Source organism: Anoplophora glabripennis, unplaced genomic scaffold (assembly GCF_000390285.2).
Source record: "Anoplophora glabripennis isolate ALB-LARVAE unplaced genomic scaffold, Agla_2.0 scaffold1134, whole genome shotgun sequence".
Taxonomy (NCBI): Eukaryota; Metazoa; Arthropoda; class Insecta; order Coleoptera; family Cerambycidae; genus Anoplophora; species Anoplophora glabripennis.
Genome location: NW_019417208.1, coordinates 41,436 through 59,962, shown reverse-complemented (window position 1 = coordinate 59,962; position 18,527 = coordinate 41,436). Strand labels below are relative to the sequence as shown.

The window sequence follows — 18,527 nt, the reverse complement described above, 5'->3', positions numbered from 1 at the left end:
TTTAGTAAAATCCCAATTTTCTCATATAAAAGGAGAATTAAATTTGACATTTTTCAGGATAAATTTTTTGTATTTTGTAGATAGCCAAAAAGTAGCTAAGCTGTCATGGTGCATTTTTCATTTTTTGTACATATTCCCATGATGACGAACAACTTTTTCATTTGTGAAAGTTTCGTATCTTCATAAAAGGATTTTTTATTCTGTTTGTTGAAGATTACTGCAATTTGTTATTATGTAAATATTACTACTTATATAAGACAGTGAGACTCGCTTTATTATGTTGCTAGGAATATTAATATTGACTGCCAGTAAGAAAATAAATTGAATCTATGCAGGACACATTTTGCCCGTTATAAATTTACTACATCTTTCATGAACATTTGTAACACAAGTTTCAACTATATACATTATTTCGATGTTTGAAATCTATGCAAAATTCCTTGGAAATTATGTTATTATAAATGGAATCTTTTTCCTACGTATATCATAAATTATTTGTAATTCAACTGTTTTATGATACAAGTCAATATGTTATAAATTTGTTTCATCGATATATCGTATAGATCCACAACACACTTAACTTTATATTGAATAAATCAAGATATTGAAGTATAGTTTCCGCTTCTGAGATGTTTGAACTACTTTTTGTCATCTATCACTCCAAAAGTGCCAAATTTATCTCGCCCTGTACAAAGATATGTTGTTTTTTACACCCTGCCTTCTATTATTTAAGAAATTTTGCAAAACTCAAAATGTGTTTCAGCTTTTTGAGGGTTGTTAGTTTGAGATTTAGTGAACATGATATTGCATAACAAACATGACTTACCACTCCCTGATAGCAAACAAATAATAATATGTTAGAAATGTTTAAGCTTTTCTAGACAACTGAATACTACTATGCCCATTAGCTAATAAACGGTTAATAATGACGGAACATTTTTTTCTGGAGGCAGTTGTGAATAGATATACGTTTCAATTTTTTCCTGCTTATTATTATGAAAACAAATCAGGCAAACATGAAAGTCCTCCGGATGTTTGACATGAGTGCTGGCATTGGCATCGAACACCAGCCAGAAACTACCTGAAATATTCATTAGATTCAAATCACCGTATCAACCGTGTATCTACATCATCAAACCAAACCTCATGTTTGTTATTTCTCTCCCTATCTTTCAATGAAATTTACATGAAGAATGCCACAATGTCAATGTCTAGGTGTTCGAGTGACAATGATGCTGATGTTAATAATTGCATCCCTCTCATCGCACCAAGGAACTTACCATGGACAACTGCTCGAAATGCTGCTGAAAGTTAACCTGGTGCTGGTTGAATATGTTGTAGTTGTTGGGCAACGGACTCGGAGCCCCAGGACTGCAAGGCGCAGAATGACAATCGCCGGGGCTCGGGGACGACTGTGGGCTCGGTCTTGGACTTCTGTAGCCAGCTGTTTGCTGTAACTTTAAACGAATGTTATATTTTTGACAAATTTTAACTTATTAAGTTATTTATATGACATAGTTTTAGTGTTTTCTCTATTTATTGGTATTTTACCACCTGTGGAAAAAAGCCTAGATAAAGGAAGTCTATGTTAAAAATATCAGTCAAGGACTACTTTTATACAACATACCGTGGTAATTACTATGGATATTTTCTTATCCATAAAGACAATATATTTATTTTTATCAATTGCGCACCCAATAATTTTTATTAATAATGCTCACCCTGGAGCCACGAATTTATCTTGTAAAATTTTATGGACTCGGTAATGTTTCATAACGAAATTTAACACAAATTTTTAATGAAAAGTATCCAAATGTAACTGTAACTCGTAGAGCAGTTTGCAAGCTAATTACAAAATTCGATACCACTAGTGATGTAAAGAATATTAAAAAGAAAAGATTAAAAAAGAATACAATGATAACGATGCTGCTACTGTTGTAGTTATGGACTTTACAAGACAATACAAAGAAGTCACTTGGAAAAAGGTCAGAAAACATAGATATATTAGCAGATCTCATATTCAAAAAAATTTAGTATACAACAAAATCTAGCCATTCAAACTAGTGTTTAATCATAAATTGCTCGATGGAGATGATGGTTGTCGCTTGCACTTTTGTTTAACAATGGGTGCGAAACTGATTGAAAACAGATTCTTTCATCACAATATTTTATTCACCGACTAATCAACATTCACAACTAATGGCGTGGTTTCCTCTCAAATCCTGTAGATACCGGGCTAAAGATGGTAGAACAATTTTGGGGCCAGTTGCCACGTCGTCGGTTTAGGTTTCTTGACGTTTCGAGAGACATATCGTTCTTTTCAAAAACTCGAAAACTTTCAGTGTTACTTTTGAGGAAGAGAGCGATATGTCTCTTGAAATGTCAAGGAACTTAACCCAACGCCATGGCAACCAACCCGGAAATTGTTCTACCAGGCTATTTTTATATTTTTAAAATAAAAGTTTACTTATTTTTAAAATTTCTGTCTGCTTTAAGTAGGATAGTTAAAAATGGCATCTTTTCATTTGCAAAACAACTTTTATATTTTAGCATTATTATTTAGTACTAATATTATTCTGTTGAGACATGTTCTATAAATTTATAAAAATGTAAATGTAAATGATTTGATAGTATCTGTTAACTTTACTCACTGTAGGTGAAGGCGAGGTAGGAGGACACTGTTGTTGATACATGCCCGTCATCCCTTGCAATTGCGTGAATTCGGTACCATCCACTAAGTTAACTACATTTTTATCTAATGGGATATTCTGAAAAGTGCAAAATCAAATATATTCAATTAAAATCATTAAGACCGTAGCATTATTTAAAAGAAAACTGTTGTACATTTCTCATGCATATCTGGAAAAATGTAGTAATAATTTTTTTCATATTTAAATATTTCACTTGATGCATTTTCATAAAAGTACTAAAAATTTATAGAAATTTAAATATTGTTTCATTTACTTGTAAAATAAAAAAGGTACATACAATTCTCTACATTAAATAAAAAATATATATACAGGGTGATCCATTAACGGTATCGAACGGCTGTATATAAGAAAACTAGACGTGCTGCGATTACAGAGTAAAAAATTTATTAACAAATACGACCAAAAGAAATTGATTTAAAATATTTTCAAGTTTGTAACTTCACCGCTACGGGGCGCAACTGCCAGTGTTACAGAAAATTGTCAGTTTTTCGAAATTTCGCTTATATTACCTAAGTTGCAAATATATTTTTTAGATACACTGTTAAACCCTTCACAAGTTTTGTCTGAACTTTTTTTTTTGTTATTACCATAGCAACGTCAGGATGAAGGACGCTATCTTGAAATTTTTATATTGTCATAACTTCTAAATGCCCTAATCGATTTCAATAAACGATGGCTCATTTTAATCAACTATTAATAAAATTTATTTTTATGATATAGGAATAAAAATATTATTTTCCTGCACAATGGTAGACGACGCCAATGAGAAAAATTTTGTAATTGTCTCCGTTTAATAAGAAAATTAAATGCAAACATATAGGTTTTTTTTCATGGCTAGATAGACCATTCATTATGGAAAACACAAACCGAAGGTCGATATCTTTTTTCCTTTTCAAGTTATTGCTAAAATAGTGAGATTGTGCTAGAACATCCTGCTTTATTTAGTTCTCTCAAGTAACATCGACATAATCCAAGCCAAAATTAAATTGTAAAACTATACCAATTTTGTCCTTAAAAAGAATTATTCTTATTTTGAAATTTTAGCAAAATTAGTGTTACTTGTGTTGAAAAAGTACTTGTGAACAAGGAAAATGCCTTTTACGAATGTGGAAGCGTACGATATGTTGGTAGTTTATTTTCAATGTTTGAAAAATGCCGTTATAGCTTCAAGAGAATACGCTTTGCGATACCCTCATAGAATACGCTAGTCCAGAGAAGTATTTCAGCGTTTATCCAGAAGCCACTACATTCTGTAAGACGACATCGCCATGCAAGAACGGAAGATAATATTATTAATATGTTGGCTTGTGTCCATGTAAATCCCCAGATAAGTCTAAGGGAATTAGTTAGAGACCTGGGAATTTTATATGGAACACAAGTACTTTTCTCACAGGAAATTTGCACGAAGCTGTCACATACTGTTTGACACAACTTTTTATTTGTCTATCTTCATAGGACAAAGCCTCCTTCCTTATGGAAACAATAATCTTTATAACTACTCAGGTAGGTATCTGGAATTAATAAAAAAATGAAATATTTCAGTTATCAAAAAAATTTCAAAATAAAGCAATAATTATTTTTAAGGGTATATTTTTACAATTTAATTTTGGCTTAGATTATGTCAATGTTATTTAGAGAACTAAATACAGAAGGATGCTCTAGCACAATTTCACTATTTTAGCAAAAACTTGAAAGTGAAAAAAGATATCGACCTCCGGTTTGTGTATTTGTTTTCCATAATGAATGGTCTATCAATACATGAAAAGAAACCTATATCGTTGCATTTAATTTTTTTAGTAAACAGAGGCCATTACAAAACTCTTCTCATTAGCGTCGTCTATCGTTGTGCAGGAAAATAATATTTTTATTTGTATATCATAAATATAAATTTTATTAATAGTTCTTTAAAATGAGCCGTCGTTTCTTGAAATCGATTAAGGCATTTAGAAGTTATGACAATTTAAAAATTTCAAGATAGCTTCCTTCATACTGACGTTGCTATCGTAATAACAAAAAAAAAAGTTCAAACAAAACTTGTGTGAAGGGTTTAACAGTGTATCTAAAAAATGTATTTGCAACTTAGGTTATATAAGCGAAATTTCGAAAAACCGACTATTTTCTGTAACACTATAGCAGTTGCGCCCCCTAGCGGTGAAGTTACAAACTTGAAAATATTTTAAATCAATTTCTTTTGATCGTATTTGTTAATAGATTTTTTACCCCATAATCGTGGCACGTCTAGTTTTCTATATACAGCCGTTCGATACCGTTAATGGATCACCCTGTATATATATCATGCTTCTCAAACAATGTAATTACTATTGTTACGCAAATATGCAAAATAAAAAAAAAGTACAAACCTTCCTAAGGTGTTGATGTTGGTACCTATGTGGAACTGATAAATGATTCTGCAACAATGTTATAAAAACCATGCAAAATAATCTCAAAAATTAAAAGAACAAAACGTGCAAAAAAATACAACAGAAAACACAGAAAGCAAAAAATAAGCTCTCAGCAGCTATTCCAAAAACTTCACACATAAACGTAATTATGATATTTTTATTCCACATTGTACACCTAAGCAATACATAAAAATTAATTACTTTATGCTGAATTAGTTTTTGGAATTTTATACGTAGCTAATAATCTTACACGAGTTAAAACGTGGGCTAACATACCGAATGTGCATGAGAAACTGGCGTGAATTGAAATCGACCCGATGGTCGCACCCCTTGGGGTATACTTGTGGGAGATAACGTAGATGGACTGGTATTTACAGGACTCTGGAATAGATAACACACTAGATAGGTGTTAAGCGGGACTACATATTTTTAGGATTCTCATAATAAAAATTCATTAGACAGAACAAATTGTACCATTCAAAATAACTAAATAACTGAATCATATAAACATAATTATTTACTATTTTTAACTGATGATATTGTAAAAGACAAATACACTTTGGACTAAAACCACGATCATTATCCCCGATTGAATTATACCCGCAATATCTCAAATAAGAACTAGTTTCAGACATTAGTTCTGATCGGTATGCCATATGCAGAGTAGTTGTTTACCACAATACCATAAGTTAAAAAATTCTATTTCACAGCTTAGCAGGTAGCTCTCTGCCAGTAGATATAAAGTAATGTTTTATGCCAGTAAGCATTGCCTAGCAGTGACAGTAACCACTCATAATTCAAAGGTAACACCTGCATTGTTTGTAAGTCACAGGGAGATAAAATTTTACTTTTGAAATGGTTTTACATTAATATCTAAGAACCAACTTGAGGAGATTCAAATTTATTACAAGATATAAAGGACTGGGAAGCAATAAATATCATATTTACATAATTTGAAAGGTAGTAAGCTAATTCAAAGAACTTTCCTAAAAATCCTATCTAAAATCAAACAATTTTCTTCAACACTAAAAATCTAAGTACCTATGCAGAGATATTTAACCTCATGTAGGTACAAAATTCTTAACTGATGATATTGCAGGAAACGACTACTCTACGGACTACACGTCCTGACTAGCATTGAATTACACTAGAATACCTACTAAAGAGCTAGTAATCAATCTACAATATAAATTAAAAATGATTTGTCTAAATATTATTAATTAAATACACTTATACTATGATATGAAAATACATTATTTGACTTCATTTGATGATAGGATGTTTATGAAAAATTTTTCAATATTTGAATTAACTTAATACCTTCAAAATTAAGTGCAAGAGCCGTAAATAAAATATATACATAAAACACACCACAGAAATGCTGCATCAATGGCGTACGGAAAATGTGTAACCTCCACAACAACTGAATTTCTGAATGATCTCTCAAAAAATGCTTTATCAATTAGTCTCAAATTTATTAAATTTTTAGTTAGAGAAAATTTGTAACTGTATATTTGGGAAATGAAAAATTGTAGCATCTATATATATATATCAATTCCTTTTGTTCCTTTAAAGAAAAGGATCAATCCTAAGTTTTCAGGATATAAATTTTTCAGAGCAGCAAATGGAATTCCTTTTTTACTCAGAATCTTAGGATTTTAAGAGAAGTTCACGGAAGATACATATTTTTTTATGGAATTGATAAATAATTTAGAAATTCTGTCGTTTTCCTTAAAAGATCCATGGCAGAGAAAATATTTTCAAATATCCTCTAACGCCACGGGATCTGAAAATAAAATGTTTTAACATAATTTTTATTGCATCCTGCACGCTTACAAAAAAAAAACCATAACAAACGTAAGACTTTAAAATCCTACAACCTTTAAATGATGTTTGAACTAAGTCAAGATGAATTAAATTCAACTGTTTTAACGTCAGGAAACTGTGGTTACTGTATGATGACTATTTTCTGGGTCACCCATAACATAAACAGTTTTGAACACATATCCAATGTGTGATAGAAAATATAATAAGTAGCGTTTATTTACCTTTTCTAGGCTTTCCAAGTATTACAAAAATTTTTTTAAGGTTTGACATAACATTATGAAATGAAATAATGTACGATACATTTTCTCTTATTATCTAACAGCATTTTTGACTTATTGGCACTTTTGCACTCAATCTGAAATGAAAATATTTTTATAGTAGAGGACAAAGATATACTCAGTGCGAAAGTGCAAGCAAGTCAAAATGCTGTAACATTTTATTAACCACTCACTGCCTTCTGTGACAATCTGTCACTTTCCATTCATCCAAGTCTATTTAACTACACAGAATTTGAACAATTAAGGACGTTCGGTAGAGATAGCAGGGGGAAACATTTGTGGGGCAAGGGGAAACTAGCGATGAGTGAAGACTTGACAACGCCGTACGGGTCTTCAATGTGTGAGTGTTCCTGTACACGCATCAGGTGATAAAGCTGTAAGTATTTGACTTTTATTTGTTATAAAAATGTAATAAAAATGAATAAATAAATAATTAAAAAGACTTGTGACAATTGTATTTATATTCGTAGATTTCATTCGTAAAAATGCCCAAAGCCAAACAGTATAACCTCCAAACTACGAAGAATGAGAAAGGAACTTTCAAAAAAGGTGTTTTCCGTGAAAGATGTACTTGTAAAAATTCAAAAAATCGGCGAAATTCAGTAGGCCAATTTTCTTAAAACCGAGTTTTTATCAGTTTTTCCATAAGCAACCGTGTTAAAATGACTGAATTTTGAAATTCAATATCTCGAAAACGAAACAGATGAACCTCTTGAAATTTTGACAGGTTTATTGTAACAATAAGAACGTCTGGTCAAAATTTCAAAAAAATTCATTGGAGGGTTTTATCTCTACCGAACGTCCTTAAAATGTGTAGCTTTTCAACCCACATAAAAACAAATGCAAACGATCCTAATTCCAAAAAGCGTTTTTTAAGTAGGTACTTACAGAACTATAGGGAGAACTATCGTGATCTTGATCGAGAGGTGCGTGTATTGGAGATGAAAAATCGACATTTGTCAAGTCGGGTAGAGAACCTGTATTATTACCGATAGGTATTTGTATCATACTAGAGTCGTGTATTGAGGTGTGTATGCTGAAAATTGATAAAACATATCGATTAGGACAAGATGATTTCGTTATAAAATGTGAACGTTACCTGATGCCAGGTACTCGAGAAGGTATGTCACAACTTGATTTCGGTCGTCCATCAAGGTGCCTATCTGGACCATTCATTATGGGTATATTCCAGCCTCTGTTGGAGCCGTCATTATTTCTATCAACCATACCCTAAAAGACAAAAAATTCCTTCATCAGGGTGTATACTAAATTTTGATTTCTCATATGACACAGCACATTTTAAAAATTTCACTATTTCTAGTGAATATCTCCCACGTAAAATATTTAACTAATTGTAAGCTTGATTATTATGAAATTATGCATGGCCGTGGTAAAATTTGCACCAAATACAAAAATTTTTTTCTTCAAACAATTTTTGCCTGTCTGCATATCAAATAAGGGCAAATATAGATATACATACAAGATTTTTTATTTAGAAAAATTTTACATTTTAATCAGCTAAAATTAAAAGAAAATAAATTTTTGAAAAACGTGGAATTTTCAGCTAAATTCAAATAGTGTTAATTGATAATATTACACAAAATCAGCAAATATTAAATTAAATTATTAAGAAGTTAAAAATAAAAGTACTTCCTTAAAAATAAATCAAAAACTGATTGATATTTTTCAATTATTTCTTTAATATTGTCTTTATTTCAGAAGCTAGTTGAATTTAGCAATAAATCCTCATGTACATATTTTTTAAAATATAAGTATTTTTCTTTAATTTTAAAATAAAATAAATAATGGAATTTTCTCTAAATTCCAAATTGGTCAATTACCAAAGTAAAGTTTATTTAGTATTCAGACATGAATATTCTTTTTTACTAATATCGTGTAAAAGCCACATTGTAAAAATTTAGTCAGTTTATTAAACTCCACAAATTTTCTTTTTAAAAACATTAAAGACTTCCTAACTAAACATCAGTTGATTAACGTATATTATGCTCAAATAGAATCTCGAATACGATATGGAATTTGTTTATGGGGTGACTCCACCTTATCGCAGGCTGTTTTTGTTTCACAAAAACGTGTGATTAAAACAATTATTGCCGGTGTTCCAAGTACACGATCTTGCAGAACCCTTTTTGTTGATTTTGGTCTCATGACTGTTGCCTCATTATATATTTTAGAAATGTGTATTTACGTTTATAAGAATAAAACAAAGTTTAAAACAAATAGTGATATTCATCACTTAAATACGAGACAGAAGCATCGATTCCATCTGCCCTACACAAAATATGCTGCTATATCGAAATCACCTGATCATATTGGCTTAAGGATTTTTAATAACTTGCCCGGTAACATTAAGCGTTGTAATAACTTGAATATCTTTAAATATACACTAAAAATTTTTTTAATAAAGAAATGTTTTTATTCTCTTTCCGAATTTTATCAATTGTAGTACAATTTACTTTGTTATGTTTGCATTTTATATGTGTGTGTATATCTATATTTGTATTTTTGTATGGGCCACTGTTGTCCATCACATTGACTATTGCTATACATTCATGTAATGTCATATAAGCAAAATAAACTAAATCAATAAATAAATAAATAAATAAAAATATTTTTGCAGTTGGGTAAATTTTTAAGTCATATTTATATAAGTAAAGTTTGGCAGGTAAAATTAATGTTTTAAACTGATATTTGCTGTCGCGCTAATTCGTAACGTTCTTAAATTAGGTTGCGTCCAATCAGCATGGGAATGGTTATGTTCTCGGTCACACTAAATGACGTCACAACGCGTTCTTGAGCACGTAACGCAGTTTGAATTTTTACATATTTTTAAGCATTGTAGCATTAAATGAATTCCGTTACAGAATACAAATTTACGTAATCTTAAAAAAAAATTCATGCAAGTTGCCTATTACAATTTGATAAACATATAAAACAAACATTGATAACATCTCTGATATTTCCAGGTCTATGAGATTTCATGATGGTGAATTCGGGTCTTCCACATTGGCTTACAACCACACCCTGCTTTTTTCTTACTGAAAACTCCGGTGCAAAGCGGCGACACCAGTGGAATTTAATAAAAATGACAGGCAAACGCATAATACCTGCATTGTAGTTTGGTGTAAAGCTGAATCACTATTTGTCCGTCTCCAACCTGTATCCGTCGGAGGACTTAAATATGTTCCACTAGAATAAGGCGACGTGTCCAGCCTCCGGTCGTGGGGCCTTCGAATGGGACCACCCTGCGATCGGGGTCTACTCCTACTGTCCACTCGATATGCAGGCGCCCTGTTGGCGAGTGGTATTTCATCCTGTAACAAAAACCGATTAATTAAATTTGGTTATTTTAATTTTGCTAAAGATTCACCTAAGTTTTTTGGGGGTACCTACTAAGATTGCATAACAAAACCTACCTATAGAAAGGTAACGTAGAATTTTGTTTTTACCTGTATCGTTTTATAATCTCCATATAGGTAAATTAATGATACTATCACCGTTTGCAGTCGTTTTACCAAGGTGAACTTAATATCTACCTGTTAAATATTCATAAATCCTGTGATAAATGTTTTTATATTTTCTTGACGTGCTAACACGTAGAATTTCCAAATTTTATAAAAATTTTTACATTTAAAATACGTCAAGGTCTCGCAGAACTTGTTGGCAGGTACCTACCCCAGATTACAGACAAATATATACCTACTTACTAAACATGCAAGTTTAATGTCTGGTGCTTGAAGACAAAGGGTTCATTCAACTGACGAAAAATTAAAAATAATTTTTCCTTATCAACTTCATTTCAAATTATAATTTGTCTGTACAGCTCGAGCACTGAAAAATATTTTTACAAACATCTGACCATAGACCACCCCGACATGACAATATATTTCTTTCTTGTTTCATTCGCATTCACGAGAAAATGTTATCGTTAGGAGGATATTAAAACTTCTTTGGATTTAGTGTATTATTAAAAAAACTCGATTTATATTTTCACGGACCTGGTTGTATGTAGCGTGGAAATGGTGCGCTGTTTATTATTCTGTTAGAAATAATAAAAGGATGGCCTGGGTCTCTGTAAAACGTAAAACACGCTCTGTTCCCGATACGGATGCGGATATGTGTCATTTGTTTTCCAGATGTAGAAGGAATATAAATAAATTCTAATAAAATATGTTATCGCTGTTAAGTACATTTCTTTTTGTATTCCCAATAACCCATGCACTAAATTAAATAAAATATAAATACGAAAAAGTAAGGTAGATAATTTAAAGAATTACACAACTATGATGGCAATTAACAGAGAGGGGGTGAAAACGGTTTAATATTCAGAAACAGAATACAATTTTATCCTCGGAATTACATATTACATACCTAAACCATCTCAATGAAGGCTTACTGTGTTAACTCTTTTTCGAGAAAGTCAACCGATTATTCCAGAAGCAATGTGAAATTCGAATCCTGCCAGTCAAGGATCAAAGCAAATAAAAGTAAAATTATTGTAAAAACAATTTGTTTCAAAATAGTTGTAGGAAAAATAAACCAACATTCAACATAAAAACCGGTTAGGAAATCTGCAGCTTATTTAAGAATGATGAATAGCTGGCAGGGCAAAAATAATATACACAATGAAGTCACATGTGCTGCATTAATGTGGTGCCCGAACGTATATGTAAAAAGGGGAAGTGTTAATTTCGTCAAACAACTAATTACCATTGAACATGACATATTGGGAATCTTCAAAAACGCCGTGGCCATTTCAAACTTACAGAATTAACATTTCGCATTTCTTTTAGTGGAAAAATTACGCTTTATTTGTTGAAAGGCCGCAGATCGATTACTAAAAACACGAAAAAATAGGTAGTTCATGAAATTTTTTCAAGATAAATTCAAGGTCGGCAAATATTATTTTCCGGATTCTTTACAAACTTTAAAGGTAAGGAAGGAGTATTAATAGCAGCATAGCTTTGCTTATAAAACAGGTACAATCAAAACCGATGCCATTCAACAGTAAATCACACGTCGTCACAGTGGCGCACCTAAAAAAAGTTTGGAGAGAGAGAGCACAGAATCAAAAACAGGTGAAAACGGTTTATATGTAAATTTACCAAAATTTTCATTTGTTTATTTAAAAATTAATTAAAAAATATGATAAGTTAACTTTTTTATATTTTTTATTAAAACGTAAACATTAAGTCCTGAAAATTTCATTAAAATATCTTTAATGGTTTTTACACAATTAATTTTTTAATATAAAGTTCCGAAAATGTTTAGTGCAAAAAAAATTGTCAAAACGAAACTCGAAACGATAATTTTGAAAGGGTATGACTGTTGGTAATGACTACTTTTGATTAAATTATATGAACTCAAATTCCATGATCAGGTGGAAAATGACGGGTTCGCTTGATGCGATATGGCTGCTATACATTTAATCAAAAAAAATATTTGTCCATGGTCTTCCCTGTACATAGATAGTATAGGTATTTTTTACAGGATTTCAAATGAAAGGAAAAACATAACCAACCTTTGAAGAGAATTTTATTTTCAATGGTTTCTAAAACGCCTATATTAATTTAGCAAATTGCAACACCACCAATACTCGCTATCAGCATCAGCAAAATGAGCAATTACCCCGAACGATATACACTTAATGCAAAGTAAATACTTAAATATTGTTAAACCGCTGTTATCATAAGTAAGCTTTTACACTGATAACGATGTAATTTCTGGTGAAATCTGTTGGAAATCATGAATGGAACACAAAAAAACCACATTCAAACAGTCTAACTTCGTGAACTTTTTCACTGCTGATGGCATTTTAATGTTTAAAACATAAATAAATGTAATGGCTTGGTGCCAAATAACAGGCTAACTTTTATATGTGTGTAAGGTGGGCCAAATTTGACACTTTATGAGGTTTCTTCTTTTTCCTGAAGTAATAGAAAAAAAGTAAAAGTACAACCTGTGTAAAGATGTTCTTTACATAACGCAAATATTTCCACCAATAAAAAAGTTATAGGGCATCATCGAAAACGACCAAATTGAAAAACCCCTATCTCTTAAATGTCAAGTTGCGATTTTTGCCATCGAACCACATTTTTTCTATCTTTTCGGGTAATATAAGGAAACCCCCAGAAGTGTCGAATTCGGCCCACCCTATACAAAACAAATTTGAATTGTTGTGAAAAAGATTAAATCTTGTTGAGAATATCAATTAAATAATCTCGTACAAAACCGAACTGAGCTCAACTGGTTCATTCTATTTCATGTATAATTTTTCCACCAAACTTCAAACATTGCCGTCTCTAAAGTTTTAAGTGTTCTTGATTCAATTTTACATTTAGCTACATAATGTAAACCGCGTTTTAAATTTAGAAACACCAATAGAATAGGTAGTATGTCATGTCCTCAGTACGAAAAATAATCAATATAAAATACTTCACAACTGAGAAACCACAATTGATTTATCGGGATAGTTTTTACATTTTTTTATATGCCTTCAAGTTGAATATTTAGTCCACGGGCTCTGTGAAAGTGATAGTGCCATTAAAAATTATAATTGAATATCTACCTAGTTACATAAATTTGTAATACCTCTTCGTGTAAAACAAGTTTCATCAGTAAAGAAAATTTTCTTTAGAAAATTAATGCCTTGATGTAAAATAAACTGACAATTCACTCGTTTAACTAAATCATTCAGTAACAATTCTTGCACTTTTTGGACATGATTTAGTAGATTACGTCTGATCACTCGGTGCACAGTTTACGATATACCAGTTTGTCGAGATAGAATTCTAGTAGATAGTATTCTAGAATGTGGGTATTGCAATAGCACATTCTCGAATGTTACTAAAAAACTTGCCTGTTTCGCGAGTTCGCTAAATGAAAACTTAACGGACATTTTCAAAACACACGGCAAACATATTAAAAATTGAGTTTGACGTTTAAATTCGTAGACAATTGTTGAATTTTCGATGATTCTAAATAACAGCTATAATACGTAACATTAGTTATTGGTGTTTTTTTTTTTTTTGAAAACTAACAAGAGTAAGAAAAGTTTTAGAATTAAATTCCCCATATAATAAAGTAATATTTTTTTAAGTCCGCCAACGGGTTAGGGATGCAGCTTAGTATAAAGGTAAGTTGCGTTAAATCTACATATTTTGGGTTCCCTACATGCCCCTGCTCTGTGTCGGTTCTTATGCGAAACACCCTGTATATAGAGAAGGTAGCAGGTACTCATTTGCGTGCATGTTCATTTCCTCTAGAAGAAAAATGTACGCATACACTAAGCATAATTTACAGTAAAAAAATTAGATTATACTAACCAACTCTACATATACAAAATAATTCAACCAATCGACTGCACAAAACATAAAACTATCAGTTATTTTCCCTGTTTCAATTTTCTGCAATCAATCGAGCCATATAGCGAAAGAATAAAACTACAAAAAATAAACACAACGAATTCCGTCCACAAAACTACTCCATAAAAGGAATGAAATAAATGACGAATAATCGGACAACAAAAAAGGGGATATATGAAGCCGCTAAGAATGAAAAAATCGTGACACAGCAAACGAAGAAAATATATACATGTATAATTTTTGAGCCGTTATTTTATTTTTTTATGTAGATACATATGGAGACACCACTCGTACATCCAAAATGAAGCGAGTGTTAGCACATGTTATGGTTGCAGACATAAGTAATATTAGGAATTTATATGACAAGTAATGTCTTGGGCAAAGTAGCATTATTTTTTTCTCTGAATGAAATACGTTAAAATTAATGGTTTCACTATACTTCATATGTAAAACAGAGAAAGAATCTATATGTAGGTACATTGTTTTCCACATAAAATATAAATATGTACCTATTAAAGTGGTTTTAGAACATACAAAAAAGGTAGAATGGCCAGTACGATTTTTTTCTTTGCAGTGCTGGAGCAGATATTACCTACAATGCAGAGAAAAATGCGTAAAACAAAAAAGGAGCTATTTTTATTGTTGTTAGACGAAGTAAACATGTACAACGTTGCCAAATTGTTTAGTTTTCACCGCTGAAGTGGTGATCGTTCTTCTGAGCACTGGGCAACAACACTCAGACTCTGTTTACAGGATTTGAGCGAGGTTTGTAATCGAAGCGGAGCCACTGCCAACATTGTATAATGTATTGTAAGAAAATTGGAAAGTACATATAATGTTTTATTTACCAATAATGTGAAATGACGTGCAGGATTATCATCGCAGAAATCTTTCTAAAGTAGGTACGTAATTCCTTTGGATACCTAGTCATTAGTTAATAAAGTGTTATTTAATTATTACAACTTATTCCGTAAAATATTCCAACCGAACCTATAAACAATACGGCGGCGGCGCCTGTTGCACCTGTCACGATGGGCACTTAATTTTAAGGCATATTTCAGAAGGATTGCCGGTACTTTGCCCAAGCATCAGTCTCGTCACCAACCGGTCATATACATGATATATCTCCTCCGTACCGTATCTCGTGAAAGAATCACCTTGGTGGAATCGCTTTGTGGCGGTGAAGACTTGACGCTCGCCGCTCCCGCCGCCGACACGTTGGGAAGGGAGCCCCCTCGAAACGCACCCAGGGCCTGCGTGTTGATGCGCAGCGTGTGTTTCGACGAAGCTCTATCGGGGGCCACCTGCAAAGTTGCCACTACTGTAATGGACTTATATAACAGAAAAAACTCTCAGTCAAATATATATGACTCTGTTCATGTCAGAAACAACTTTTACTTAAATGATCCTAATAGTAAGTGATAAATTAGTAACTGAGCTTTAAAATCGGGTCGGTTTTATGCTGTTATTCAATAATTGAATCCTCTTCCTGAAAAATTAATTCCATTCCATAGAAAATATAGTATGTACTATATTTTCTAAGCTCGTCCACGACTAACGTAACTTATGGGCGACATGGTCGCCGAACCTCGCGTCGTGGGAAGACGCATTTAAGATTAATTCATGAAATCGCTTCATCAAGAAATTGGACAAGTGTAATGCATCAAATCAGCTGTCAAATAACATCATGAATTTATTCATCAAGTTCTTGACGAATTATAGCTGTTTTACATTGACAATTTATTGATGAATAAATTGACGAAGTTCTTCATGAATTAATTCACGAATTTATTGGTAAACAGTGTGGTTTTACACTGCTACAGACCGTTTTGACACATCATATAAACATTAGTTTTTGTAAGTAACAAATCAGTAAAAACAATGCAAAACTAGTACGACGCCACACAATTATTTACATATTCCAATAACATAACCTCATTACTGATCTGAGGCAGGAAATCTGTTGGGTTGGTACTTCTGAACTTCACGAAGAAATTGACGAAAATTAGAACATGCTCTAATTCGTCAAGAACTTGATGAATAAATTCATCAAGTTATTTGACAGTAGACAAGAAATTCGACAAGTGTAATGCACCAAGCATTACACTTGTCCAATTTCTTGATGAAGCGACGAATTAATTCATCAATAAATTGTCAATGTAGTCAACAGCTATATGAATATGGTATTAACTGAAAGAAATGAAGAATTTGAGGCAAAATGTAATGAAAAAATGCGTGTTATTGTTATACAAAATATTTCACTTGAAAAGGTTTGTTTTTCGTTGTTGCATTTTTCGTTCATAATTTTGACTAAAATTTAGTTGACCATGCAAAGACCGAACTGATAGAAATAGATAGAACGAAAGAGGTAGAAAAGGAAACAGAAATAAACGACCAAGAATTAAAAACTGCTAATTCTACCAAAAAAGGCCTATGTTCCAGAAAAACAAATGCTTAAAGAAACGAAAGCTGTTTTAAATAGAAACCTAAATATTTGTATTTAGATTTGATTTATTTTATTTTTACTGCTGCACTTATATGAATGTTACCTACTTATATGAATAAAAATTTTAATTTTTTGCATAAAAATCGACAAATATTATTTTTTAATCATTGAATTACAGGACTAGTTTTATAGAAGCTGAGTACTGAGAAGCTAAACAAGCTGAGTACACTTTAAAATGTCGTAAAATGTAAATGTCATAAATTACATAAATTACAAGCTAATTTGTAAATTACATGAAATGTTACCAGTAAATTTACATTTTCATAAATTACAAGTAATTTAACATCACTAGTCAGAAGTAATGACAATAAATAGTCCATGTAAAAATGCATGCAAAGACAAAAATAAACGATTTTCCAATACCTACACTCAAAAGAATACGCCATAATTGTGTATCGCATTGGTATACTGTTTTATTTAATTAATCGCTATTACTAGACCATGAAGTGGCACTGGCAACTAAGTACTGTTTTTTGTTTGCGTATTGGAATGCATGGGACCATAGTTAAAAAGTTGACAAATATGGATTATATTATAACACATCTGTAATGTAAACAGTGCCTATCTTAGTAGAATTCATTAATGATTTTTTGTTGTACTAAAATCGAGACTAAAATGTTTTGTTTTCCATTTTTTCGGAGCTGTCTTATACAAAATCTTTCTTACAATGGCAATTACTGATTTCTGACAATTTTAAAGTCCGTAAACTGCAGCAAATACAGAAATAAAGTTCCTAAATACGAGCTTTAGACAAGGCGAAAACCTCGCATTCGTGAGATTCCTTAATATGAATCAAGGTGATGCCGGCTGGTGCCCATTTGTTTAAACAAACTTTTTTTAAACAAATTGTAAAAATTGGTTTTTTGACTCCGAAAAATTTTATTTTAGGTTTTCTGGCACATTATAAACAAAAAAGTTCCTATGCTCTATGCCTCTAAAATTGATAATTTTAAAGTTATAAACAATTTAAATTGCTAAGTAATAATAATAATAATATACAGTATTAAATATATTGCCCTTTTATTTTTTTCTGCACTCTATTCGTACAATTTTGAATTAATTAAATAAAATTATTATGAATTATGAAATTTAAATAATCAATTTTTACATTATTTTATGAGTAGTAATAGTACTTAGAATGCCAAATTCAAAGAACATAAGCTGAAGCTGCTTATGCTTAGCAACTTAAATTGTTTATAACTTTAAAATTATCAATTTTAGAGGCATAGAGCATAGGAACTTTTTTGTCTATAATGTGCCATTTCGGAATGAAAAAAACAATTTTTACAATTTGTTTAAAAAAAGTTTGTTTAAACAAATGGGCAACAGATTTCCGGCCGGCATCATTTTGGTTCATGTTAAGGAACATCTCACGAATCTGAATATGCAAAAAGATCGAGTCGGAAAATTTCTCCCACGAA

The 18,527-nt window shown here is 31.5% G+C and overlaps 1 protein-coding gene across 4 annotated transcripts in view; it reads right to left on the bottom strand.

Annotated features, from left to right (window-relative positions):
* LOC108916061 (CREB-regulated transcription coactivator 1) overlaps nt 1–18,527 on the bottom strand; it is a 34,669-nt gene that overhangs the window by 9,470 nt on the left and 6,672 nt on the right. For 2 of the 4 annotated variants that reach the window (XM_018722254.1, XM_018722253.1), the window contains exons 2-8: nt 10,344–10,550; nt 8,318–8,448; nt 8,107–8,254; nt 5,390–5,494; nt 5,072–5,119; nt 2,652–2,768; nt 1,281–1,457 (exon numbers count right to left, since the gene is read on the bottom strand). In XM_018722254.1, the coding sequence (XP_018577770.1) occupies nt 1,281–1,457; nt 2,652–2,768; nt 5,072–5,119; nt 5,390–5,494; nt 8,107–8,254; nt 8,318–8,448; nt 10,344–10,550 (933 nt within the window). The remainder of the gene's footprint in view (nt 1–1,280; nt 1,458–2,651; nt 2,769–5,071; nt 5,120–5,389; nt 5,495–8,106; nt 8,255–8,317; nt 8,449–10,343; nt 10,551–18,527) is intronic. The other 2 variants (XM_018722255.1, XM_018722256.1) reach the window with 2 other exon arrangements.